Source organism: Pseudophryne corroboree, chromosome 1 (genome assembly GCF_028390025.1).
Source record: "Pseudophryne corroboree isolate aPseCor3 chromosome 1, aPseCor3.hap2, whole genome shotgun sequence".
Taxonomy (NCBI): domain Eukaryota; kingdom Metazoa; phylum Chordata; class Amphibia; order Anura; family Myobatrachidae; genus Pseudophryne; species Pseudophryne corroboree.
Window position 1 is genome coordinate 238,142,017 of NC_086444.1, and position 27,921 is coordinate 238,169,937.

The 27,921-nt window shown below is 49.3% G+C and overlaps 1 protein-coding gene across 2 annotated transcripts in view; it reads right to left on the reverse strand.

Annotated features, from left to right (window-relative positions):
- Positions 1–27,688, reverse strand: part of CCDC112 (coiled-coil domain containing 112) — a 74,380-nt gene extending 46,692 nt beyond the window's left edge. The window contains exons 1-2 of one of the 2 annotated variants that reach the window (XM_063964152.1): positions 27,521–27,688; positions 23,548–23,660 (exon numbers count right to left, since the gene is read on the reverse strand). In XM_063964152.1, coding sequence (XP_063820222.1) covers positions 23,548–23,660; positions 27,521–27,607 — 200 coding nt within the window. In that variant the 5' untranslated portion in view covers positions 27,608–27,688. Of the gene's footprint in view, positions 1–23,547; positions 23,661–27,430; positions 27,498–27,520 lie in introns of those variants that run through there. The other variant, XM_063964153.1, reaches the window with a different exon arrangement.
- Between the last annotated feature and the right edge of the window lie 233 nt (positions 27,689–27,921).

Genomic DNA, 27,921 nt, shown 5'->3' on the forward strand with positions numbered 1-27,921 from the left:
GAGGATGTATTAAACCTTGGAGAGGGATAAAGTGGAGAAAGTTGCCCAAGCAACCAATCAGGTTCTGTCATTTCAAAGACTGGGCTAGATAAATGACAGTTAGAAGCTGATAGGTTACTTTGGGTAACTTCTCTACTTTATTCCTGAAAAGAAGCATTTTGTTTCCCCAGCACCCTGAATGAGACCAGTAACCAGATTTAAATTCCACACAATATTAGAATTCAGAGATCTTGGTTACATATATTTGCGAAAATGTATGAATAAGCCCCCAAGCCGTGTCAAGCCTCTCTGTGTATTGGGGGTCTATCTAGGTGCAGGGTGCAGCACACCAAAAATCATCATAAGCCAGAAAGCCCAGGGCAGCATACCAGTGAAAAAACTATAGTGTTAATAATAGGATTTTAATTACCTGAAACGGTAAATCCTTTTCTCGTAGTCCGTAGAGGATGCTGGGGTCCATATTAGTACCATGGGGTATAGACGGGTCCACCAGGAGCCATTGGCACGTTAAGAGTTTAATAGTGTGGGCTGGCTCCTCCCTCTGTGCCCCTCCTACCAGACTCAGTCTATAAACTGTGCCCGAGGAGACGACATACTTCGAGAGAAGGAATTACACTTATATAGTGGCGAGATTCATACCAGCTCACACAAACATGAAAATCCGGCCAACACGCCGGAACAACTCAGCAACAGCTGAAACAGTAAATAACGCAGAACTTACCTAGGAACCAGGTAACACTGACCCATAACCAATGCAGGAAAACGAAGCGCTGGGCGGGCGCCCAGCATCCTCTACGGACTACGAGAAAAGGATTTACCGTTTCAGGTAATTAAAATCCTATTTTCTCTTACGTCCTAGAGGATGCTGGGGTCCATATTAGAACCATGGGGATGTACCAAAGCTCCTAGTACGGGAGGGAGAGCGCGGAGGCTCCTGCAACACTGCTTGACCAAACTGGAGGTCAGCAGAGGCCAAATTATCGAACTTGTAAAACTTGGCAAACGTGTTCGACCCAGACCAACTAGCTGCTCGGCAGAGTTGTATCGCTGAGACACCCCGGGCAGCCGCCCAGGAAGATCCCGCCTTACGAGTAGAGTGGGCCTTTTACGGATTTCGGACACGGCAATCCTGCTGTGGAATAAGCATGCTGGATAGTGAACCTGATCCAGCGTGAAATCGACTGCTTAGAAGCAGGACATCCAATTTTCTTTGGATCATAGAGGACAAACAAGGAGTCACTTTTCCTGTGAAGAGCCGTTCTCTTCACGTAAATCTTCAAAGTCCTCACTACATCCAAGGCCTTTGAAGTAATTGAGGAGTCAGTAGCCACTGGCACCACAATTGGTTGGTTGATGTGGAAAGCCGACACAACCTTAGGTAGGAACTGTGGACGAGTCCTAAGTTCCGCCCTGTCCTCATGGAAGATCAAATAGGGCCTTTTACAAGATAAAGCCCCCAATTCCGACACGCGTCGTGCAGAAGCCAAGGCCAACAAGGTGACCGCCTTCCACGTGAGAAACTTGAGATCAGCCTCCTGTAGAGGCTTAAACCAAGCAGATTGTAGAAACTGCAGCACCACATCAAGATCCCATGGAGCCGTAGGCGCCACAAAGGGAAGCTGGATGTGCAGAACCCCTTTCAAAAAGGTCTGAACCTCAGGAAGAACAGCCAATTATTTTTGGAAGAAGATGGACAAAGCAGAGATCTGGACCTTGATGGAGCCCAGTCTTAGTCCCATATCCACCCCTGCTTGCAGGAAAAGGAAAAAACGTCCCAGTTGAAACTCCACCGCCGGTAACTTCTTGGCCTCACACCAAGAGACATATTTCTTCCAAATGCGATGGTAATGCTTAGACGTTACACCCTTCCTGGCCTGTATCAGGGTAGGAATAACCTCACTCGGGATACCCTTCCAAGCTAAGATCTGGCGTTCAACCGCCATGCCGTCAAACGAAGCCGCGGTAAGTCTTGATAAGCAAATGGCCCCTGCAGAAGCAGATCCTCCCAAAGAGGCAAAGGCCGCGGATCTTCCAGTAGAAGATCCAGCAGATCCGCGCACCAAGCCCTCCTTGGCCAGTCCGGAGCAATGAGGATTGCCAGAACCGTTGTTCTTCTCACGAGTTGAAGAACCTTTGGTATCAGAGGAAGTGGAGGGAACACATACACTGACTTGAACACCCAAGGTGTTACCTGTGCGTCCACCGCCACCGCCTGTGGGTCTCTTGACCTGGAACAGTACCTCTGTAGCTTCTTGTTGAGGCGGGAGGCCATCATGTCTATGTGAGGAACCCCCCACCAACTGGTTACCTCCACGAACACCTCCGGATGGAGGCCCCACTCCCCTGGATGGAGATCGTGTCTGCTGAGGAAGTCTGCTTCCCAGTTGTCTACGCCCGGAATGAAGATCGCCGACATCGCCACCGCATGCCTTTCTGCCCAGATGAGGATTTTTGACACCTCTGCCATGGCAGCTCTGCTCTTCGTTCCGCCTTGTCGGTTTATGTAGGCTACTGTGGTCACATTGTCCGACTGCACCTGAACAGCCCGATCCTGTAGTAGGTGTGCTGCTTGCAGAAGGGCGTTGTAAACTGCCCTGAGTTCCAGGATGTTTATTGGGAGAAGTGACTCTTAATCCGACCATCGTCCTTGAAAGGTTTCTCCCAGAGCGACCGCTCCCCAACCTCCTAGACTTGCATCTGTGGTCAGAAGGATCCAGTCTTGAATTCTGAACCTTCGCCCTTCCAGAAGGCGTGGAAGTTGCAGCCACCAGAGGAGTAAAATCCTGGCTTTTTGAGACAGGCGTATCCTCTTGTACATGTGTAGGTGAGAGCCCGACCACTGGTCCAAGAGGTCCAGTTGAAAAGGTTGAGCATGAAACCTGCCGTACTGCAGAGCCTTGTAGACGGCAACCATCATCCCCAGAAGGCGTATGCATTGATGAACCGATACCCGGGTAGGCCGTAGGACATCCCGGTCCATTGTTTGAACCACCAACGCTTTCTCTGCCGGGAGAAATACCCTCTGCACTTCCGTGCCGAGGATCATTCCCAGGAAAGACAGCCGCCTTGTCGGCTCCAGATGAGACTTCGGAAGGTTCAGGATCCAACCGTGCTTCCTGAGCAGCTGTGTCATGAGCGCGATGGACCGCAACAACCTCTCCCTGGATGACGCCTTGATCAGGAGATCGTCCAGCTATGGCATTATGTTCACCCCCTGTTTGCGGAGGAGAACCATCATCTCCGCCATCACCTTGGTGAAGATCCTTGGTGATGTTGAGAGGCCAAACGGCAGCGCCTGGAACTGGTAGTAATCGTCCATCAGCGCAAACCTGAGATAAGCTTGATGCGGCGCCCAAATGGGAATGTGGAGGTAGGCATCCTTGATGTCTAGGGACACCAGGAACTCCCCCTCCGACAGCACTGAAACGACAGCTCTCAGAGATTCCATCTTGAATTTGAACTCCTTGAGAAAAGGGTTCAAACACTTTAAATTTAGAATAGGCCGTACCGAACCATCCGGTTTCGGTACCACAAAAAGGTTCGAATAATAATTCTTGTTCCGTTGCTCAAGAGGGACCTGAACAATGACCTCTGACACCACCAATTTCCTGATGGCCTCCAGAAGAACTGTCCTGTCCACCAGCCGCGCTGGTAAGCCTGATTTGAAGAAACGGTGAGGCGGGGGCTCTTGAAACTCCAGTCTGTACCACCTGGACACTATATCCAGAACCCAGGGGTCCAGACCCGACGACACCCAGACGTGGCTGAACTGTCGGAGTCTCGCCCCCACCTGACCTTCCTCCAGGACTAGCTGTCCACCGTCATGCGGAGGACTCAGGGGTATCAGAAGCGGGCTTCTGGGTCTGGGAACCTGCGGGAGCGGGTTTCTTTCCTTTGGCACGACCACCTCTGAAGAAGGTGTTCGAAGGCTTATTCTTCCTAGGCCGCGCGGCCCGAAAGGACTGTGACGTGTTAGATGAAAAGGGCTTTTTCGAAGCCGGTGCAGCTGAGGGGAGAAAAGGAGACTTACCCGCGGTAGCCGTGGCAATCCACGCATCCAGCGCCTCTCCAAATAGAGCCTGACCTTTGTACGGAAGGCCCTCCACACACTTCCTGGATTCCGAGTCCGAAGACCAGTTGCGCAGCCAGAGACCCCTTCGAGCCGAGACTGACATGGAGGAGATCCCCGCAGCCATGGAACCAAGGTCCTCCATGGAATCCACCAGGAACCCTGCAGAATCCTGAATATTATGTAAAAACAAATCAACATCACCTTTGTCCACCTTAGACGATTCCTCCTGCAGAGTGATCGACCACCTGGCAATAGCTTTAGCAATCCAAGCACAGGCTATAGTAGGCCGCAATATAGTCCCCGAAGCCGTGTAAATGGATTTCAGCGTAGCATCCACCTTGCGATCTGCCGGGTCCTTCAACGTGGTAGATCCCAAGACCGGTAAAACTTCCTGTTTGGACAGCCTGGATACAGAGGTGTCGACTATCGGTGGGGACTCCCACCTCTTCCTATCTTCCTCTGGGAAGGGAAAAGCCACCAAGACTCTTTTGGGAAACTGGAATTTCTTTTCCGGAGTTTCCCATGCCTTTTCAAAGATAGCATTCAATTCCTTGGATGCCAGGAAAGTGAGGGGGGGCTTCTTATTATCTGTGAAGAAGGCCTCCTCCACCTGTTCCGGAGCTGTGTCTGAAATGTGTAAAACATCCGTAACAGCCTCAATCATCTACTGCACCCCCTGGCAAGCGATGCCGTCCCCCGCAACACCTCCCCATCCTGCATAATTGCAAGCGCACGCTTATTAGAAAGTACCGCAGGGGACCCCGAGGAGGCAGGATCAGACCATACCACAATAGAGGACTGGAGGACCTGAGTGGCATGCTCAGTCCTAGCCACCCTATCAGAAATCAGAGAAATAGTCCCCCTCAGAGAGACTCACCATTCTGGCTCTCTAGCTGGGATCTGGGCTAAAACAGTGCAATCCTGATTACATGGAATGGAGTCTTCCTGGGAAGACAAATCCTCCGCAGCATATGAAACAGTGTCCCTAGACATGTTGCACACACACACAAACACCCCACAAACACACAGGGTATTTTGAGGACAGAGTTTTCCCCCCAAGAATGGCAGAGAGACACAGAGATTGGAGCCAACCCACACACAGCGCTTTTCAGGTAAAGGGAGTCCCTTCCCAGCGCTGACTGTGTCCCTTAATAGGTGACACAGCCTTTAAGCAGCCTCCCCCCCCCCCCCCCCCCTTCTACAGCCCCCTGGTACCGTACAGACTGCTGGAGAAAGCTCTGGAGGGACCTGGATCCATTGAACCGTGGCTGTAGGCAGGAAAAATAAGATTTTACTCACCGGTAAATCTATTTCTCGTAGTCCGTAGTGGATGCTGGGGACTCCGTAAGGACCATGGGGAATAGACGGGCTCCGCAGGAGACTGGGCACTCTAAGAAATATTTAGTACTACTGGTGTGCACTGGCTCCTCCCTCTATGCCCCTCCTCCAGACCTCAGTTAAGGAAACTGTGCCCGGAAGAGCTGACATTACAAGGAAAGGATTTTGGAATCCAGGGTAAGACTCATACCAGCCACACCAATCACACCGTATAACTTGTGATAAACTTACCCAGTCAACAGTATGAACAACAACAGAGCATCAACAATGGATGCCAACATAACGTATTAAGCAATAACTATATACACGTATTGCAGAAAGTCCGCACTTGGGACGGGCTCCCAGCATCCACTACGGACTACGAGAAATAGGATTTACCGGTGAGTAAAATCTTATTTTCTCTAACGTCCTAGTGGATGCTGGGGACTCCGTAAGGACCATGGGGATTATACCAAAGCTCCCAAACAGGCGGGAGAGTGCGGATGACTCTGCAGCACCGAATGGGCAAACACAAGGTCCTCCTCAGCCAGGGTATCAAACTTGTAGAACTTTGCAAATGTGTTTGAACCCGACCAAGTAGCTGCTCGGCAAAGCTGTAATGCCGAGACCCCTCGGGCAGCCGCCCAAGAAGAGCCCACTTTCCTTGTGGAATGGGCTTTCACTGATTTTGGATGCGGCAATCCAGCCGCAGAATGAGCCTGCTGAATCGTGCTACAGATCCAGCGAGCAATAGTTTGCTTTGAAGCAGGAGCACCCAGCTTGTTGGATGCATACAGGATAAACAGCGAGTCAGTCTTCCTGACTCCAGCCGTCCTGGCTACATAGATCTTCAAAGCCCTGACTACATCAAGCAACTTGGAATCCTCCAAGTCACGAGTAGCCGCAGGCACCACAATAGGTTGGTTCAAATGAAAAGATGACACCACCTTCGGCAGAAATTGCGGACGAGTCCGTAATTCTGCCCTGTCCATATGGAAAACTAGATAGGGGCTTTTACATGACAAAGCCGCCAATTCTGACACACGCCTAGCCGAAGCTAAGGCCAATAGCATGACCACCTTCCACGTGAGATACTTTAGCTCCACAGTCTTAAGTGGCTCAAACCAGTGGGATTTCAGGAAACCCAACACTACGTTGAGATCCCAAGGTGCCACTGGTGGCACAAAAGGGGGCTGAATATGCAGCACTCCCTTAACAAACGTCTGAACTTCACTAAGAGAAGCCAGTTCCTTTTGAAAGAAAATGGATAGGGACGAAATCTGGACCTTTATGGACCCCAACTTCAGGCCCATAGTCACTCCAGACTGTAGGAAGTGCAGGAACCGGCCCAGCTGGAATTCCTCTGTAGGGGCCTTCCTGGCCTCACACCAGGCAACATATTTTCGCCATATACGGTGATAGTGTTTCGCTGTCACGTCCTTCCTAGCCTTTATCAGCGTAGGAAAAACTTCATCCGGAATGCCTTTTTCCGCTAGGATCCTGCGTTCAACCGCCATGCCGTCAAACGCAGCCGCGGTAAGTCTTGGAACAAACAGGGCCCCTGTTGCAACAGGTCCTTTCTGAGAGGCAGAGGCCATGGGTCCTCTGTGAGCATTTCTTGCAGTTCCGGGTACCAAGTCCTTCTTGGCCAATCTGGAACAATGAGTATTGTTCTCACTCCTCTTTTTCTTACGATTCTCAGTACCTTGGGTATGAGAGGAAGAAGAGGAAACACATAGACCGACTGGAACACCCACGGTGTTACCAGGGCGTCCACAGCTATCACCTGAGGGTCTCTTGACCTGGCGCAATACCTTTGTAGCTTTTTGTTGAGACGGGACGCCGTCATGTCCACCTTTGGCAGTTCCCATCGATTTGTAATCTGAGTGTAGACTTCGTGATGAAGTCCCCACTCTCCCGGGTGGAGGTCGTGCCTGCTGAGGAAGTCTGCTTCCCAGTTGTCCACTCCCGGAATGAACACTGCTGACAGTGCTTGCACGTGATTCTCCGCCCAACGAAGAATCCTGGTGGCTTCTGCCGTCGCCACTCTGCTTCTTGTGCCGCCCTGGCGGTTTACATGAGCCACTGCGGTGATGTTGTCTGACTGAATCAGCACCGGTTGGTCGCGAAGCAGAGGCTCCGCTTGACTCAGGGCGTTGTATATGGCCCTTAGTTCCAGGATATTTATGTGCAGACAAGCCTCCTGACTTGTCCACAACCCTTGGAAGTTTCTTCCCTGAGTGACTGCCCCCCATCCTCGGAGGCTCGCATCCGTGGTCACCAGGACCCAGTCCTGTATGCCGAACCTGCGGCCCTCGAGAAGGTGAGCACTCTGCAGCCACCACAGAAGAGACACCCTGGCCCTCGGGGACAGGGTGATCAGCCGATGCATCTGAAGATGCGATCCGGACCACTTGTCCAACAGATCCCACTGAAAGAACCTCGCATGGAACCTGCCGAAGGGAATGGCTTCGTATGATGCCACCATCTTTCCCAGGACTCGCGTGCAGCGATGCACCGACACCTGTTTCGGTTTCAAGAGGTCTCTGACTAGAGTCACGAGCTCTTGAGCCTTCTCCGCCGGAAGAAACACCTTCTTCTGGTCCGTGTCCAGAATCATGCCCAGAAAAGGCAGACGCATCGTAGGAATCAGCTGCGACTTTGGAATATTCAGAATCCAGCCGTGCTGTTGCAACACTTCTTGAGAGTGTGCTACGCTGATTAGCAACTGTTCTCTGGAACTCGCCTTTATGAGGAGATCGTCCAAGTATGGGATAATTGTGACTCCTTGCTTTCAAAGGAGCACCATCATTTCTGCCATTACCTTGGTAAATATTCTCGGTGCCGTGGAGAGCCCAAACAGCAACGTCTGGAATTGGTAATGACAGTCCTGTACCACAAATCTGAGGTACTCCTGATGAGGTGAATAAATGGGGACATGCAAGTAAGCACCCTTGATGTCCAGAGACACCATAAAATCCCCCTCTTCCAGGCTTGCAATGACCGCTCTGAGCGATTCCATCTTGAACTTGAATCTTTTCAGATAAATGTTCAGGGATTTTAAATTCAATATGGGTCTGACCGAACCGTCCGGTTTCGGTACCACAAACATTGTGGAATAGTATCCTCTTCCTTGTTGGAGGGGAACCTTCACCACCACTTGCTGGAGATATAACTTGTGAATTGCCGCTAACACTACTTCCCTTTCTATGGGGGAAGCTGGCAGGGCCGATTTGAGGTAACGGTGAGGGGGCATCACTTCGAATTCCAGCTTGTATCCCTGAGACACAATCTGTACAGCCCAGGGATCCACCTGTGAGCGAACCCACTGGTGGCTGAAATTTCGGAGACGCGCCCCCACCGCTCCTGGCTCTTGTGGAGCCCCAGCGTCATGCGGTGGATTTAGTGGAAGCCGGGGAGGACTTCTGTTCCTGGGAACTAGCTGTATGGTGCAGCTTCTTTCCTCTACCCTGTCTCTGGCAAGAAAGGACGCACCTCTGACCTTCTTGCTTCTCTGTGATCGAAAGGACTGCATTTGGTAATACAGTGCTTTCTTAAGCTGTGAGGGAATATATGGCAAAAAGTTTGACTTCCCAGCCGTAGCTGTGGAAACTAGGTCCGAGAGACCGTCCCCAAACAATTCCTCACCCTTGTAAGGTAACACCTCCATGTGCTTTTTGGAGTCGGCATTACCTGTCCATTGCCGAGTCCACAGGACCCTTCTGGCAGAAATTGACATTGCATTTATTCTAGAGCCCAGTAGGCAAATGTCCCTCTGGGCATCCCTCATATATAGGACAGCGTCTTTTATATGCCCCAGGGTCAGTAAAATGGTATCCCTGTCTAAGGTATCCATTTCCTCAGACAGATTATCTGTCCATGCTGCTACAGCACTACACATCCAGGCCGACGCAATGGCCGGCCTCAGTATAGTACCCGAGTGTGCATAAACAGACTTCAGGATACTTTCCTGCTTCCTATCTGCAGGATCCTTAAGGACGGCCGTATCCTGTGACGGCAGGGCCACCTTTTTAGATAAGCGTGTCAGAGCTTTTTCTACCCTAGGGGAGGATTCCCAGCGCATCCTGTCCGTTGGCGGGAAAGGGTACGCCATAAGTAACCTTTTGGAAATCAGCACTTTCTTATCGGGGGAATCCCACGCTTTTTCACATAATTCATTCAACTCATGTGAAGGGGGAAAAGTCACCTCTTGCTTTTTCTCCCCATACATATACACCCTTTTGTCAGGGACAGGGTTTACCTCTGATATGTGCAATACATCCTTCATTGCTATAATCATGTAGCGGATGGCTTTAGCCATTTTAGGCTGCAATTTTGCATCATCGTCATCGACACTGGAGTCAGAATCCGTGTCGATATCTGTGTCAACTATTTTGGATAGTGGGCGCTTCTGAGACCCTGACGGCCTCTGCACTGTAGGATCAGGCATGGGCTGAGACCCCGACTGTCCCAAGGCATCAGCTTTATCCAACCTTTTATGTAAGGAGTTTACATTATCATTTAACACCTTCCACATATCCATCCAATCAGGTGTCGGCGCCGTCGGCGGAGACACCTCATTCATCTGTACTTGCTCTGCCTCCACATAGCCCTCTTCGTCAAACATGTCGACACACGCGTACCGACACACCACACACACAGGGGATGCTCTATATGAGGACAGGACCCCCACAAAGCCTTTTGGAGAGACAGAGAGAGCGTATGCCAGCACACACACGAGCGCTATATGACCCAGGAATCACACAGTAACTTAGTGTTTACCCAGTAGCTGCTGTATATATATTAAATGCGCTAAATTTATGTGCCCCCCCTCTCTTTTTACCCTTTCTACCGTGAGTCTGCAGGGGAGAGCCTGGGGAGCTTCCTCTCAGCGGAGCTGTGGAGAGAAAATGGCGCTGGTGAGTGCTGAGGAAGAAGGCCCCGCCCCCTCAGTGGCGGGCTTCTGTCCCGCGATTTTGTGTAAAATTTAATGGCGGGGGCTCATGCATATAACAGTGTCTAACTGTATATATGCTGCTTTTGTCAGGAGGTATCTAATTGCTGCCCAGGGCGCCCCCCCCTGCGCCCTGCACCCTACAGTGACCGGAGTGTGTGGGTTAGTGTGGGCGCAATGGCGCACAGCTGCAGTGCTGTGCGCTACCTCATATGAAGACAGGAGTCTTCTGCCGCCGATTTTGACGTCTTCTCTCTTCAACCCGCCGGCTTCTGACTTCTGGCTCTGCGAGGGGGACGGCGGCGCGGCTCCAGGAACGGACGACAAGGTCAGGTCCTGTGTTCGATCCCTCTGGAGCTAATGGTGTCCAGTAGCCTAAGCAGCGCAACCTAGCCGCAGTTAGTAGGTTTGCTTCTCTCCCCTCAGTCCCACGTAGCAGAGAGTCTGTTGCCAGCAGAAACTCTCTGAAAATAAAAAAACCTAACTAAAATACTTTTTTATTAGCAAGCTCAGGAGAGCTCACTAAAATGCACCCAGCTCAGTCCGGGCACAGATTCTAACTGAGGTCTGGAGGAGGGGCATAGAGGGAGGAGCCAGTGCACACCAGTAGTACTAAATCTTTCTTAGAGTGCCCAGTCTCCTGCGGAGCCCATCTATTCCCTATGGTCCTTACGGAGTCCCCAGCATCCACTAGGACGTTAGAGAAAATGGCGCTGAACGCTGCTGGGTCTGCTCTTAGGAGAAGCCCCCCCCCCTTCAATGGCGCTGTCTTCCTGCTCACAAGATGATTATACTGGCCGGAGGAATATGCTGACCTGGGTCCGCAGACCCCGACACGCTGAAGAAAACCAGTGTAGGGTCCGGAGCTGGCCCAGGACGCTTCCTCCCAAGCGCCGCACCAAGGTACCGCTGAGCCTTCCAGGAACAACCGCGCTCCTGACCCGTAGCCGCCCTCTTCACGCTGTCCCCCCGCTTGTAAGGGGGGACAGTGACTGACTCGCCACACTTCAGCTTCTGAGGGGGAGGCGGTCTGCAGCTGGGGCGAGCATTCCCCTGCGGCGGGGCGCGATCAGACCCCTCTGGAGCCACCGTCCAGTCAGCGAGAGCAGTGGCTCAAGATCCCGTGGGGCGGACACTGCTCCCCCCACCCCCAGTCCCACTCTGCAGGGAGGCTGTCGCCAACAGCCTCCCTGTAAAATAAAAAAAACCTGAAAGACAAAATTACTCTTTTCCTGAAGAACTCTGTAGAGCTCCCCTAGCTGTGACCGGCTCCTCCGGGCACATTTTCTAAACTGAGTCTTGTAGGAGGGGCATAGAGGGAGGAGCCAGCCCACAATCTCAAACTCTTAAAATGCCAATGGCTCCTGGTGGACCCGTCTATACCCCATGGTACTAATGTGGACCCCAGCATCCTCTAGGACGTAAGAGAAAATTTAGTGTTAGGAAGCCCAAGCTATATACAGAAAGTGATGCAAAAATAATGAGATGTAATTAAAATAAAGAAAATAAGAATTTACTTACCGATAATTCTATTTCTCATAGTCCGTAGTGGATGCTGGGAACTCCGTAAGGACCATGGGGAATAGCGGCTCCGCAGGAGACTGGGCACAAAAAGTAAAAGCTTTAGACTAGCTGGTGTGCACTGGCTCCTCCCCCTATGACCCTCCTCCAAGCCTCAGTTAAGATACTGTGCCCGGACGAGCGTACATAATAAGGAAGGATCTTGAATCCCGGGTAAGACTCATACCAGCCACACCAATCACACCGTACAACTCGTGATCTGAACCCAGTTAACAGTATGATAACCGTAGGAGCCTCTGAAAAGATGGCTTCCAACAATAAACAACCCGATTTGTTTGTAACAATAACTATATACAAGTATTGCAGACAATCCGCACTTGGGATGGGCGCCCAGCATCCACTACGGACTATGAGAAATAGAATTATCGGTAAGTAAATTCTTATTTTCTCTGACGTCCTAGTGGATGCTGGGAACTCCGTAAGGACCATGGGGATTATACCAAAGCTCCCAAACGGGCGGGAGAGTGCGGATGACTCTGCAGCACCGAATGAGAGAACTCCAGGTCCTCCTCAGCCAGGGTATCAAATTTGTAGAATTTAGCAAACGTGTTTGCCCCTGACCAAGTAGCTGCTCGGCAAAGTTGTAAAGCCGAGACCCCTCGGGCAGCCGCCCAAGATGAGCCCACCTTCCTTGTGGAATGGGCTTTTACAGATTTTGGCTGTGGCAGGCCTGCCACAGAATGTGCAAGTTGAATTGTACTACAAATCCAACGAGCAATTGTCTGCTTAGAAGCAGGAGCACCCAGCTTGTTGGGTGCATACAGTATAAACAGCGAGTCAGATTTTCTGACTCCAGCCGTCCTGGAAACATATATTTTCAGGGCCCTGACTACGTCCAGCAACTTGGAGTCCTCCAAGTCCCTAGTAGCCACAGGTACCACAATAGGTTGATTCATGTGAAACGCTGAAACCACCTTAGGGAGAAATTGAGGACGAGTCCTCAATTCCGCCCTATCCGAATGAAATATCAGGTAAGGGCTTTTATAGGATAAAGCCGCCAATTCTGATACGCGCCTGGCTGAAGCCAGGGCCAACAGCATTACCACTTTCCATGTGAGATATTTCAAATCCACTGTGGCAAGTGGTTCAAACCAATGTGATTTTAGGAACCCTAAAACTACATTGAGATCCCAAGGTGCCACTGGAGGCACAAAAGGAGGCTGTATATGCAGGACCCCTTTGACAAACGTCTGAACTTCAGGCACTGAAGCCAGTTCTTTCTGGAAGAAGATCGACAGGGCCGAAATTTGAACCTTAATGGATCCTAATTTTAGGCCCATAGACAATCCTGCTTGCAGGAAATGTAGGAAACGACCCAGTTGAAATTCCTCCGTAGGGGCCTTCTTGGCCTCACACCACGCAACATATTTTCGCCAAATACGATGATAATGTTTTGCAGTTACATCCTTCCTGGCCTTGATCAGGGTAGGGATGACTTCATCTGGAATGCCTTTTTCCTTCAGGATCCGGCGTTCAACCGCCATGCCGTCAAACGCAGCCGCGGTAAGTCTTGGAACAGACAAGGTCCCTGCTGGAGCAGGTCCTTCCCTAGAGGTAGAGGCCACGGGTCCTCCGTGAGCATCTCTTGCAGCTCCGGGTACCAAGTTCTTCTTGGCCAATCCGGAGCCACGAGTATCGTTCTTACTCCTCTCCTTCTTATGATTCTCAGTACTTTTAGTATGAGAGGAAGAGGAGGGAACACATATACCGACTGGAACACCCACGGAGTTACCAGAGCGTCCACCGCTATTGCCTGAGGGTCCCTTGACCTGGCGCAATATCTGTCCAGTTTCTTGTTGAGACGGGACGCCATCATGTCCACCTTTGGTTTTTCCCAACGGTTTACAATCACTTGGAAGACTTCTGGATGAAGTCCCCACTCCCCCGGGTGGAGGTCGTGTCTGCTGAGGAAGTCTGCTTCCCAGTTGTCCACTCCCGGAATGAACACTGCTGACAGTGCTATCACATGATTTTCCGCCCAGCGGAGAATCCTTGCAGCTTCTGCCATTGCCCTCCTGCTTCTTGTGCCGCCCTGTCTGTTTACGTGGGCGACAGCCGTGATGTTGTCCGACTGGATCAATACCGGTTGACCCTGAAGCAGAGGCCTTGCTTGACTTAGGGCATTGTAAATGGCCCTTAGCTCTAGGATATTTATGTGAAGAGACGTTTCCATGCTTGACCACAAGCCCTGGAAATTTCTTCCCTGTGTGACTGCTCCCCAGCCTCTCAGGCTGGCATCCGTGGTTACCAGCATCCAATCCTGAATGCCGAATCTGCGGCCCTCTAGAAGATGAGCCTTCTGTAACCACCACAGGAGAGATACCCTTGTCCTTGGAGATAGGGTTATCCGCTGATGCATCTGAAGATGCGATCCGGACCATTTGTCCAGCAGATCCCACTGAAAAGTTCTTGCATGGAATCTTCCGAATGGAATCGCTTCGTAAGCAGCCACCATTTTTCCCAGGACTCTCGTGCACTGATGCACTGACACTTGTCCTGGTTTTAGGAGGTTCCTGACTAGCTCGGATAACTCCCTGGCCTTCTCCTCCGGGAGAAACACCTTTTTCTGGACTGTGTCCAGAATCATCCCTAGGAACAGTAGACGTGTTGTTGGAATCAGCTGTGATTTTGGGATATTTAGAATCCACCCGTGCTGACGTAGCACTACCTGAGATAGTGCTACTCCGACCTCTAACTGTTCCCTGGACCTTGCCCTTATCAGGAGATCGTCCAAGTAAGGGATAATTAATACGCCTTTTCTTCGAAGAAGAATCATCATTTCGGCCATTACCTTGGTAAAGACCCGTGGTGCCGTGGACAATCCAAACGGCAGCGTCTGAAACTGATAATGACAGTTTTGTATCACAAACCTGAGGTACCCTTGGTGAGAAGGGTAGATTGGGACATGGAGATAAGCATCCTTGATGTCTAGAGATACCATATAGTCCCCTTCTTCCAGGTTCGCTATCACTGCTCTGAGTGACTCCATCTTGAATTTGAACCTTTTTATGTAAGTGTTCAAAGATTTTAGATTTAAAATTGGTCTCACCGAGCCGTCCGGCTTCGGTACCACAAACAGCGTGGAATAATACCCCTTTCCCTGTTGTAGGAGGGGTACCTTGATTATCACCTGCTGGGAATACAGCTTGTGAATAGCTTCCAATACTGCCTCCCTGTCGGAGGGAGACGTTGGTAGAGCAGACTTCAGGAACCGGCGAGGGGGAGACGTCTCGAATTCCAATTTGTACCCCTGTGATACTACCTGCAGGATCCAGGGGTCCACTTGCGAGTGAGCCCACTGCGCGCTGAAATTCTTGAGACGGCCCCCCACCGTGCCCGAGTCTGCTTGCAGAGCCCCAGCGTCATGCTGAGGACTTGGCAGAAGCGGGGGAGGGCTTCTGCTCCTGGGAAGAGGCTGCATGGTGCAGTCTTTTTCCCCTTCCTCTGCCCCGGGGCAGGAACGAGCGGCCTTTTTCCCTCTTGCCCTTATAGGGACGAAAGGACTGGGTTTGAAAAGACGGTGTCTTTTTCTGCTGAGAGGTGACCTGGGGTAAAAAGGTGGATTTTCCAGCCGTTGCTGTGGCCACCAGGTCCGATAGACCGACCCCAAATAACTCCTCCCCTTTATACGGCAATACTTCCATATGTCGTTTGGAATTCGCATCACCTGACCACTGTCGCGTCCATAATGTTCTTCTGGCAGAAATGGACATCGCACTTACTCTAGATGCCAGGGTGCAAATATCCCTCTGTGCATCTCGCATATATAGTAATGCATCCTTTAAATGCTCTATAGTTAATAATATACTGTCCCTATCCAGGGTATCAATATTTTCAGTCAGGGAATCCGACCAAGCCACTCCAGCGCTGCACATCCAGGCTGAGGCGATCGCTGGTCGCAGTATAACACCGGTATGTGTGTATATACCTTTTAAGATATTTTCCAGCCTTCTATCAGCTGGTTCCTTGAGAGCGGCCGTATCAGGAGATGGTAACGCCACTTGTTTTGATAAGCGTGTGAGCGCCTTATCTACCCTAGGGGGTGTTTCCCAACGTGCCCTAACCTCTGGCGGGAAAGGGTATAGTGCCAATAATTTGTTAGAAATCAGCAGTTTTTTATCGGGGGAAACCCACGCTTTATCACACACCTCATTTAATTCATCTGACTCAGGAAAAACCACTGGTAGTTTTTTCACACCCCACATAATACCCTTTTTTGTGGTACTTGTAGTGTCAGAAATGTTCAATGCCTCCTTCATTGCCGTGATCATGTAACGTGTGGCCCTACTGGACATTACGTTTGTCTCGTCACCGTCGACACTGGATTCAGTATCCGTGTCAGGGTCTGTGTCGACCATCTGAGGTAACGGGCGTTTTAGCGCCCCTGACGGTGTCTGAGACGCCTGAACAGGCACTAATTGATTTGTCGGCTGTCTCATGTCGTCAACAGTTTTTTGCAAAGTGCTGACATTGTCACGTAATTCTTTAATTACTACCATCCAGTCAGGTGTCGACTCCCTAGGGGGTGACATCACTAACACAGGCAATTGCTCTGCTTCCACATAATTTTCCTCCTCATACATGTCGACACAATCGTACCGACACCCAGCACACACACAGGGAATGCTCTGATAGAGGACAGGACCCCACTAGCCCTTTGGGGAGACAGAGGGAGAGTTTGCCAGCACACACCAGAGCGCTATATATATATACAGGGATAACCTTATATAAGTGTTACTCCCTGTTATAGCTGCTGTATTTATATATTAGCTGCCAATAGTGCCCCCCTCTCTGTTTTACCCTGTTTCTGTAGTGCAGGACTGCAGGGGAGAGTCAGGGAGCCGTCCTTCCAGCGGAGCTGTGAAAGAAAAAGGCGCTTGTGTGCTGAGGAGAAAGGCTCCGCCCCCTTCACGGCGGCCTTTTCTCCCGCTTTTTTCAGGAAACTGGCAGGGGATAAATGCATCCATATAGCCCAGGAGCTATATGTGATGCATTTTTTTTAGCCATATAAGGTTTTTATATCGTTTTTATTGCGTCTCAGGGCGCTCCCCTTCAGCGCCCTGCACCCTCAGTGACCGGAGTGTGAAGTGTGCTGAGAGCAATGGCGCACAGCTGCAGTGCTGTGCGCTACCTTATCTGAAGACAGGAACGTCTTCTGCCGCCGCTTTCTCCGGACCTCTTCGCTCTTCTGGCTCTGTAAGGGGGCCGGCGGCGCGGCTCCGGGACCCATCCAGGCTGAACCTGTGATCGTCCCTCTGGCGCTAATGTCCAGTAGCCAAGAAGCCCAATCCACTCTGCAGTCAGGTGAGTTCGCTTCTTCTCCCCTTAGTCCCACGATGCAGTGAGCCTGTTGCCAGCAGGACTCACTGAAAATAAAAAACCTATTTAAACTTTTACTTCTAAGCAGCTCAGGAGAGCCACCTAGCTTGCACCCTTCTCGTTCGGGCACAAAAATCTAACTGAGGCTTGGAGGAGGGTCATAGGGGGAGGAGCCAGTGCACACCAGCTAGTCTAAAGCTTTTGCTTTTTGTGCCCAGTCTCCTGCGGAGCCGCTATTCCCCATGGTCCTTACGGAGTTCCCAGCATCCACTAGGACGTCAGAGAAAATAAGAATTTACTTACCGATAATTCTATTTCTCGGAGTCCGTAGTGGATGCTGGGGTTCCTGAAAGGACCATGGGGAATAGCGGCTCCGCAGGAGACAGGGCACAAAAAGTAAAGCTTTAGGATCAGGTGGTGTGCACTGGCTCCTCCCCCTATGACCCTCCTCCAAGCCTCAGTTAGGATACTGTGCCCGGACGAGCGTACACAATAAGGAAGGATTTATGAATCCCGGGTAAGACTCATACCAGCCACACCAATCACACTGTACAACCTGTGATCTGAACCCAGTTAACAGTATGATAACAGCGGAGCCTCTGAAAGATGGCTCACAACAATAATAACCCGATTTTTGTAACTATGTACAAGTATTGCAGATAATCCGCACTTGGGATGGGCGCCCAGCATCCACTACGGACTCCGAGAAATAGAATTATCGGTAAGTAAATTCTTATTTTCTCTATCGTCCTAGTGGATGCTGGGGTTCCTGAAAGGACCATGGGGATTATACCAAAGCTCCCAAACGGGCGGGAGAGTGCGGATGACTCTGCAGCACCGAATGAGAGAACTCCAGGTCCTCCTTAGCCAGGTTATCAAATTTGTAGGATTTTACAAACGTGTTTGCCCCTGACTAAATAGCCGCTCGGCAAAGTTGTAAAGCCGAGACCCCTCGGGCAGCCGCCCAAGATGAGCCCACCTTCCTTGTGGAATGGGCATTTACATATTTTGGCTGTGGCAGGCCTGCCACAGAATGTGCAAGCTGAATTGTATTACACATCCAACTAGCAATAGTCTGCTTAGAAGCAAGAGCACCCAGTTTGTTGGGTGCATACAGGATAACAGCAAGTCAGTTTTCCTGACTCCAGCCGTCCTGGAACCTATATTTTCAGGGCCCTGACCACATCCAGCAACTTGGAGTCCTCCAAGTCCCTAGTAGGCGCAAGACACCACAATAAACTGGTTCAGGTGAAACACTGACACCACCTTAGGGAGAGAACTGGGGACGAGTCTGCAGCTCTGCCCTGTCCGAATGGACAAACAGATACGGGCTTTTTTGAGAAAAAAACCACCAATTTGACACTCGCCTGGTCCAGGCCAGGTCCAAGAGCATGTTCACTTTTCATGTGAGATGCTTCAAATCCACAGATTTGACTGGTTTTAAACCAATGAGTTTTGAGGAATCCCAGAACTACGTTGAGATCCCACAGTGCCACTGGAGGCACAAAAGGGGGTTGTATATGCAATACTCCCTTGACAAACTTCTGGACTTCAGGAACTGAAGCCAATTCTTTCTGGAAGAAAAATCGACAGGGCCGAAATTTGAACCTTAATGGACCCCAATTTGAGGCCCATAGACACTCCTGTTTGCAGGAAATGCAGGAATCGACCGAGTTGAAATTTCTTCGTGGGGCCTTCCTGGCCTCACACCACGCAACATATTTTCGCCACATGTGGTGATAATGCTGTGCGGTCACCTCCTTTCTGGCTTTGACCAGGGTAGGAATGACCTTTTTCTGAACGCCTTTTCCCTTAGGATCCGGCGTTCCACCGCCATGCCGTCAAACGCAGCTGCGGTAAGTCTTGGAACAGACATGGTACTCGCTGAAACAAGTCCCTTCTTAGCGGCAGAGGCCATAAGTCCTCTGTGAGCATCTCTTGAAGTTCCGGGTACCAAGTCCTTCTTGGCCAATCCGGAGCCATGAGTATAGTTCTTACTCCTCTACGTCTTATAATTCTCAGTACCTTAGGTATGAAAAGCAGAGGATGGAACACATACACCGACTGGTACACCCACGGTGTTACCAGAACGTCCACAGCTATTGCCTGAGGGTCTCTTAACCTGGCGCAATACCTGTCCCGTTTTTTGTTCAGACGGGACGCCATCATGTCCACCTTTGGTAATTCCCAACGGTTTACAATCATGTGGAAAACTTCCCCATGAAGTTCCCACTCTGCCGGGTGGAGGTCGTGCCTACTGAGGAAGTCTGCTTCCCAGTTTCCATTCCCGGAATGAAACACTGCTGACAGTGCTATCACATGATTTTCCGCCCAGCGAAAAGTCCTTGCAGTTTTTGCCACTGCCCTCCTGCTTCTTGTGCCGCCCTGTCTATTTACGTGGGCGACTGCCGTGATGTTTTATCCCACTGGATCAATACCGGCTGACCTTGAAGCAGAGGTCTTGCTAAGCTTAGAGCATTATAAATTTACCCTTAGCTATATTTATGTGGAGAAAAGTCTCCAGACTTGATCACACTCCCTGGAAATTTTTTCCTTGTGTGACTGCTCCCCAGCCTCTCGGGCTGGCCTCCGTGGTCACCAACATCCAAACCTGAATGCCGAATCTGCGGCCCTCTAGAAGATGAGCACTCTGTAACCACCACAGGAGAGACACCCTTGTCCTTGGATATAGGGTTATCCGCTGATGCATCTGAAGATGCGATCCGGACCATTTGTCCAGCAGATCCCACTGAAAAGTTCTTGCATAAAATCTGCCGAATGGAATTGCTTCGTAGGAAGTCACCATTTTTTTTACCATGGCCCTTGTGCAATGATGCACTGATTTTAGGAGGTTCCTGACTAGCTCGGATAACTCCCTGGCTTTCTCTTCCGGGAGAAACACCTTTTTCTGGACTGTGTCCAGAATCATCCCTAAGCACAGGAGACTTGTTGTCGGGATCAGCTGCGATTTTGGAATATTTAGAAATCCACCCCTGCTGTTGTAACAGTATCCGAGATAGTGCTACTCCGACCTCCAACTGTTCCCTGGACTTTGCCCTTATCAGGAGATCGTCCAAGTAAGGGATAATTAAGACGCCTTTTCTTCGAAGAAGAACCATCATTTCGGCCATTACCTTGGTAAAGACCCGGGGTGCCGTGGACAATCCAAACGGCAGCGTCTGAAACTGATAGTGACAGTTCTGTACCACGAACCTGAGGTACCCTTAGTGATAAGGGCAAATTTGGGACATGGAGGTAAGCATCCCTGATGTCTCGGGACACCATATAGTCCCCTTCTTCCCGGTTCGTTATCACTGCTCTGAGTGACTCCATCTTGATTTGAACCTTTGTAAGTGTTCAAATTTTTTTAGATTTAGAATAGGTCTCACCTAGCCTTCTGGCTTCAGTACCACAATATAGTGTGGAATAATACCCCTTTTCTTGTTGTAGGAGGGGTAATTTAATTATCACCTGCTGGGAATACAGCTCGTGAATTGTTTCCCATACTGCCTCCTTGTCGGAGGGAGACCTTGGTAAATCAGACTTCAGGAGCCTGCGCAGGGGAAACGTCTCGACATTCCAATCTGTACCCCTGGGATACTACTTGTAGGATCCAGGGGTCCTGTACGGTCTCAGCGTCATGCTGAGAGCTTGTCAGAAGCGGTGGAAGGCTTCTGTTCCTGGGAATGGGCTGCCTGCTGCAGTCTTCTTCCCTTTCCTCTATCCCTGGGCAGATATGACTCTTATAGGGACGAAAGGACTGAGGCTGAAAAGACGGTGTCTTTTTCTGCAGAGATGTGACTTAGGGTAAAAACGGTGGATTTTCCAGCAGTTGCCGTGGCCACCAGGTCCGATGGACCGACCCCAAATAACTCCTCTTCCTTTATACGGCAATACACCTTTGTGCCGTTTGGAATCTGCATCACCTGACCACTGTCGTGTCCATAAACATCTTCTGGCAGACATGGACATCGCACTTACTCTTGATGCCAGAGTGCAAATATCCCTCTGTGCATCTCGCATATATAGAAATGCATCCTTTAAATGCTCTATAGTCAATAAAATACTGTCCCTGTCAAGGGTATCAATATTTTTAGTCAGGGAATCCGACCAAGCCACCCCAGCTCTGCACATCCAGGCTGAGGCAATCGCTGGTCGCAGTATAACACCAGTATGTGTGTATATACTTTTTATGATATTTTCCAGCTTCCTGTCAGCTGGCTCCTTGAGGACGGCCCTATCTATAGACGGTACCGCCACTTGTTTTGATAAGCGTGTGAACGCCTTATCCACCCTAAGGGGTGTTTCCCAACGCGCCCTAACTTCTGGCGGGAAAGGGTATACCGCCCATATTTTCTATCGGGGGGAACCCACGCATCATCACACACTTCATTTAATTTATCTGATTCAGGAAAAACTACGGTAGTTTTTTCACATCCCACATAATACCCTCTTTTGTGGTACTTGTAGTATCAGAAATATGTAACACCTCCTTCATTGCCCTTAACGTGTGGCCCTAATAAGGAATACGTTTGTTTATTCACCGTCGACACTGGATTCAGTGTCCCTGTCTGTGTCTGTGTCGACCGACTAAAGTAAACGGGCGTTTTAAAACCCCTGACGGTGTTTTTGAGACGTCTGGACCGGTACTAATTGTTTGTCGGCCGTCTCATGTCGTCAACCGACCTTGCCGCGTGTTGACATTATCACGTAATTCCCTAAATAAGCCATCCATTCCGGTGTCGACTCCCTAGAGAGTGACATCACCATTACAGGCAATTGCTCCGCCTCCTCACCAACATCGTCCTCATACATGTCGACACACACGTACCGACACACAGCACACACACAGGGAATGCTCTGATAGAGGACAGGACCTACTAGCCCTTTGGAGAGACAGAGGGAGAGTTTGCCAGCACACACCAAAAACGCTATAATTATATAGGGACAACCTTATATAAGTGTTTTCCCTTATAGCATCTTTTTTATATATTTCTAACGCCAAATTAGTGCCCCCCCTCTCTGTTTTAACCCTGTTTCTGTAGTGCAGTGCAGGGGAGAGCCTGGGAGCCTTCCCTCCAGCCTTTCTGTGAGGGAAAATGGCGCTGTGTGCTGAGGAGATAGGCCCCGCCCCTTTTTCGGCGGCCTCGTCTCCCGCTCTTAACGGATTCTGGCAGGGGTTAAATATCTCCATATAGCCCCCGGAGGCTATATGTGAGGTATTTTTAGCCAAAAATAGGTTTTCATTTGCCTCCCAGGGCGCCCCCCTCCCAGCGCCCTGCACCCTCAGTGACTGCCGTGTGAAGTGTGCTGAGAGGAAATGGCGCACAGCTGCAGTGCTGTGCGCTACCTTAAGAAGACCGCCGATTCTGGACCTTCTTCTTGTTTCAGCATCTGCAAGGGGGCCGGCGGCGAGGCTCCGGTGACCATCCAGGCTGTACCTGTGATCGTCCCTCTGGAGCTAATGTCCAGTAGCCAAAGAAGCCAATCCATCCTGCACGCAGGTGAGTTCACTTCTTCTCCCCTAAGTCCCTCGTTGCAGTGATCCTGTTGCCAGCAGGACTCACTGTAAAATAAAAAACCTAAGCTAAACTTTTCTAAGCAGCTCTTTAGGAGAGCCACCTAGATTGCACCCTTCTCGGCCGGGCACAAAAATCTAACTGAGGCTTGGAGGAGGGTCATAGGGGGAGGAGCCAGTGCACACCACCTGATCCTAAAGCTTTACTTTTTGTGCCCTGTCTCCTGCGGAGCCGCTATTCCCCATGGTCCTTTCAGGAACCCCAGCATCCACTAGGACGATAGAGAAATAGTGTTAGTGAAGAAATTAGTAAGTTAATAGAATGTAAATGTATGCCACACTCGAACCATCCAGCCCAGCCAATCCAGGGTCACCGCACCCCACACCTCCATAACCCCAATCTGGGTCTATGATTAACCAGCAAGGAGCCACATGATAATTGCAAGCACCTGAGAGATATCACTAAGCTAATTGAGCATCTACCACTCTATGTCTACTTTATCCCTCCAAGGTTTGATACATCTCCCCCATAGTCAGGTATCCATCAATCATTAGTGTTAAAATTAATGTGACTCTTGTTTATGACATTTGATAACATCCTAAAATGTCTGTAGACTGTAAAGGGTGGCTTTTACATCTACAGCAATGATATCCTTTAAAGTATTAATTTGAAGCATGGTTATCACTAGACTAGCAATCTCGTAACAGGAAAACTTAGTGGACAGATAAAAGAGCGGTTGTGTTTCTCATTGGCGAATCCCTGACAAGAGCTAAGTGGCCACTTACTGGTGTTTGAGTTTCTCTGTTTCACGGAGAAATTCTGCTTTCTTTGCTTGTTCAGCTTTTAGCTTCCAGTTTTGTGCACTATCTTCACCAACACTGCAATAGCTGCCATCTTCCTATAAAAAACACATTAATATAATCATACAACAATAATTCTTCTAGGTATAAAAGTATGTACCATCTGCTTATAACGCAATATAAATGTGAAAACAAATTATACTGTACTAGCTACCAGCCCGTCAAACATTACAGTGATGTCAGCATCGGCGGCTTTGCGCCCAAACGGAGCAACACTTGAATTGCTCCGCCTGGTGCCATCTAATGTCTGCCGGCGTGCAAAATACTTGAATTCCCCACAGGTCCTTCCTTGGTGTGACCTGCTTGAGCTCACTTTCAGATTGGCGGCGCCAACCCGGCAAATTGCCGGGTTGGTGACGTGCGTGGTGACGTGTGTGGAGGCGGCACCTGGAGATCAGATCATCTCCAAGTGTCGCCTTTTCCTCTAGCGCCGCCTCTCCCTATAGTGTGAACGGGTCCCGGATTGCATCGACCCGGCAACCCGTTCACAATGCACCTGACACGGTAATAACCCAGGAATAAGCAATATCGAGCAATGTGTGTATTCCCGGGTTGAAATACCTTGTCAGGCAATCAGGGAAATTGGAATACAGGTTGAGTATCCCATATCCAAATATTCCGAAATACGGAATATTCCGAAATACGGACTTTTTTGAGTGAGAGTGAGAGAGTGAAACCTTTGTTTTCTGATGGCTCAATGTACACAAATTTTGTTTAATACACAAAGTTATTAAAAATATTGTATTAAATGACCTTCAGGCTGTGTGTATAAGGTGTATATGAAACATAAATGAATTGTGTGAATGTAGACACACTTTGTTTAATGCACAAAGTTATAAAAAATATTTGCTAAAATTGGCTAAAATTACCTTCAGGCTGTGTGTATAAGGTGTATATGTAACATAAATGCATTCTTTGCTTAGACTTAGGTCCCATCACCTTGATATCTCATTATGGTATGTAATTATTCCAAAATACGGAAAAATCCCATATCCAAAATACCTCTGGTCCCAAGCATTTTGGATAAGGGATACTCAACCTGTATAACCCTTTTAAACCGCACTAGACCCACGTCAACCCGGCAATATACCGGGTTATTTGTGCAGTGAGAAAGGGGTATTATTTTCCTAATGCAGTTACCTATGCTGAATGAATACCCTAACCCAAACCACTAAACCAACCCTAATATCATTTTGTTTCAGCGTTTCACCGATAATTCTGGAAAATCTTGCCCACACACATTATTATTATTATTATTACCAGTTATTTTTATAGCGCACACATGTTCTGCAGCGCTTTACAGAGAATATTTGGCCATTCGCATCAGTCCCTGCCCCAGTGGAGCTTACAATCTATATTCCCTATCACATGCTCACACATTCACACTAGGGTTAATTTTGTTGGTCTCCAATTAACCTACCAGTATATTTTTGGATTGTGGGAGGAAACCGGAGTACCCGGAGGAAACCCAGGCAAGTAAGGGGAGAATATACAAACTCCACACAGTTAGGGTCATGGTGGGAATCAAACCCATGACCTCGGTGCTGTGAGGCAGTAATGCTAACCATCACACCATCCACATTGCCCACATCCCAAACCAAAAATCTCAACCGCAAACTCCCGATATCGAGCACTGTGTGTATTCTCAATAATCTGCCCATATTTCCTATGTTTTCCTGTCGCTACGTCATCCTCCTTGTTCATGGACATATGTAAATGCAGTGTGATGTGGCAGAACATCGGTAACTTTGAAAAAAAAAAAACAACAATAATCTGTTAGTGGCTAGCTCAGATATTGGTGCCTACAATTTCTCGAAAATTCTGCCGATTTTTGGGCGGACAAAAAAAAATCTGACAGTGTGTACTTAGCTTTAGACTCAGTTATGTGGTGAGGGACAGGATTCGCTTCTGTTTGTCCACATATTTTAAGATTGGTAGCCACAATCATTGGTTTTGCCTATTACATTGACTATAAAAATGTTAAATTTGGTCCTGGACCACCAACCCGGGGCACCCCTGCAAGTGCCCCGAAGCGCCCCAAGCTGCCACGGTACCCAGTTTGGGAACCCCTGCCCTAACCTCATAGGCAAATGCAGGGGGGAGAAGGGGGGGATTCCAGTTGCCCGGAAACCCCTTTCCCCACAGCCTGGTCAGCGGTTACTACATACAGTATCACGTGTAGGAATATAACTGCTGCACATGGCCAGTGGCTGCAGATTTTCCTATAAAGTCTGCTGTGTCTATGTGTGGATCTGAGAATGCCCAATCATCGCACCAGAGTATTGGTCCTGCATATGTCTGAAGTACTGTATTACATAAACCGCACTTTGTTTGGTGCAGACTATAGCTTGTTATATGCTAATTATGTATCCTTCATGGGCTGGCGACAATTGCTCTAAAATCAAACATTAGGAAACACCCCTCCAGAAATCCTGCACTTGCCCCTGAACCCAAACCGCTAAACTAAATCTAATACCCTAATCCGCATCTCAAAAAATAACCTGGGCCCAATGACCTGGCAATCTAACCCGGGTATCGAGAGGGTTGGACCCGGGTTGCCTGGCAGTGTAAATGGGTGACCCGGGTCATCCAAACCAGGTCCCGTTACAAGCGCTGGCAGAGGGAAGCCCTTGCAGTAATCCAGGTCAGCCTGTGGTGTAAACTGGATTTCAAGCCGCTGTGATACGGCTTCAAACGTGTGTTCAGTGACCCGCGGACCCGGGTTGGCAAAGTAAATAGGGTAAAAGAGTAATATGTCACTGTGTAAATACCAATCAGTACTGAATAGATAGCGAAAAAAGTGGAGAGAGATAAGGTACCAATCAATCAGCTCCTGTCATTTTTCACACACAGCCTGTAACAGTAAGTTGCTGATCTGCTGTTACTTTATCTCTCTCCAGATTATCACTCTCCAAGACTTAAGGGCCCCATACACTACGATATGTCTGAGGCTGAAGTCGGAGGCGATTTCCCTTGAACTCTCCCGGGAGCTTCCCGAGAGTGGTTCCATACAATTCCATACGATTTGGTACATTTTGCATGCGATATATCGTATGCAATCCCAGCCATACCTGCGGGAACCGACATATCACGAGTGCAGCACTAACGACCTGGGGGAGCCGATCCGACCCTCACAGGAACGCGCATCGGATCGGAAACACATCCAAAATGCCCGATTTCACCCGATATATCGTCCCGAATAGCTGAAATTGGATGAAATCGGGCATTATCGTTCTAGTGCATGGGGCCCTTTAGTACATTGTCATCAACTGTTTTAGCACTGCTGCTATTTATCCAGCTGCTGTGCTTTCAGCTAGAACTCCCAGAATGTTGCAGAGTTCTGGAACACTACTGTCTCCTGCACAACAGTTTGATTCCAAAAGTACCCATAAATAGTAAAATTCCATAAATAGGGAAAATGAACACTTTACAAAATGTAACTTTATTCACAAAACATAGATACCTTGTAAGAATAATGGCAACCATATGAAGACTATTTTGTGAATAAAGGCGCTTCAGAACCGCTGTGGCGCCATATAAATAAAGGATAATAATAATAATAATAATAAAGTTACATTTTGGACAGATTGTAAACGATCTAACAAAGCAGTCATCAAAGGAACATCCAGTTATTGTAGCCATGTGCCTTTAGAAAAACGAAAATTAATTCAATTTACTAATTCTAAGTACAGCTCAAATAGAGGCGACAGGAAGCTGCAAGGTACTGATGACTGGGAAGGTGCAGTCAGTGTCCCCATACTCTACCCATTCACATGTGAGCTCAGCAGGCCAGGCACAGAGGACGTACACATCCCAGCCGCACACTACTAGGAATCATTACACAGGACTGTGCCAGATCACCCTATTCTCGTCTATGTATAGCGGCTTACTACATTACCTGCGAGCCGGGCTGCTCCGTTTGCGCTGATCTGGTTGCTAGGGAGGCCATGTTCCCTCTCCAACCGTCACACGAAACGTGATACATACACACAGTCACTCGTAGCAGAAACTTGGGTGGAGCTGTGGCAGGGGACGGGACTCGGGAGGAGGACGCAAGGTGCACACCAGTAACACCACAGTCCACACAAGCCGCCGCCATACGGGGCTCCCAGTGCTGCTGTAGCAGAGGTGCCTGGAATTCTTTTGTTATTTTCCCTTTATTGGACTTTTTTTTATTTTTTTTACTGTGTACAGTTGTGTTTTTAATTATTCCTACAGGTTTGTAGGAATAATTTGCACGTTTTATTTAGTGTTTCTGAGACTTGCTCTTGTATTTAACGTATTTTTTGCAGGGTCTCC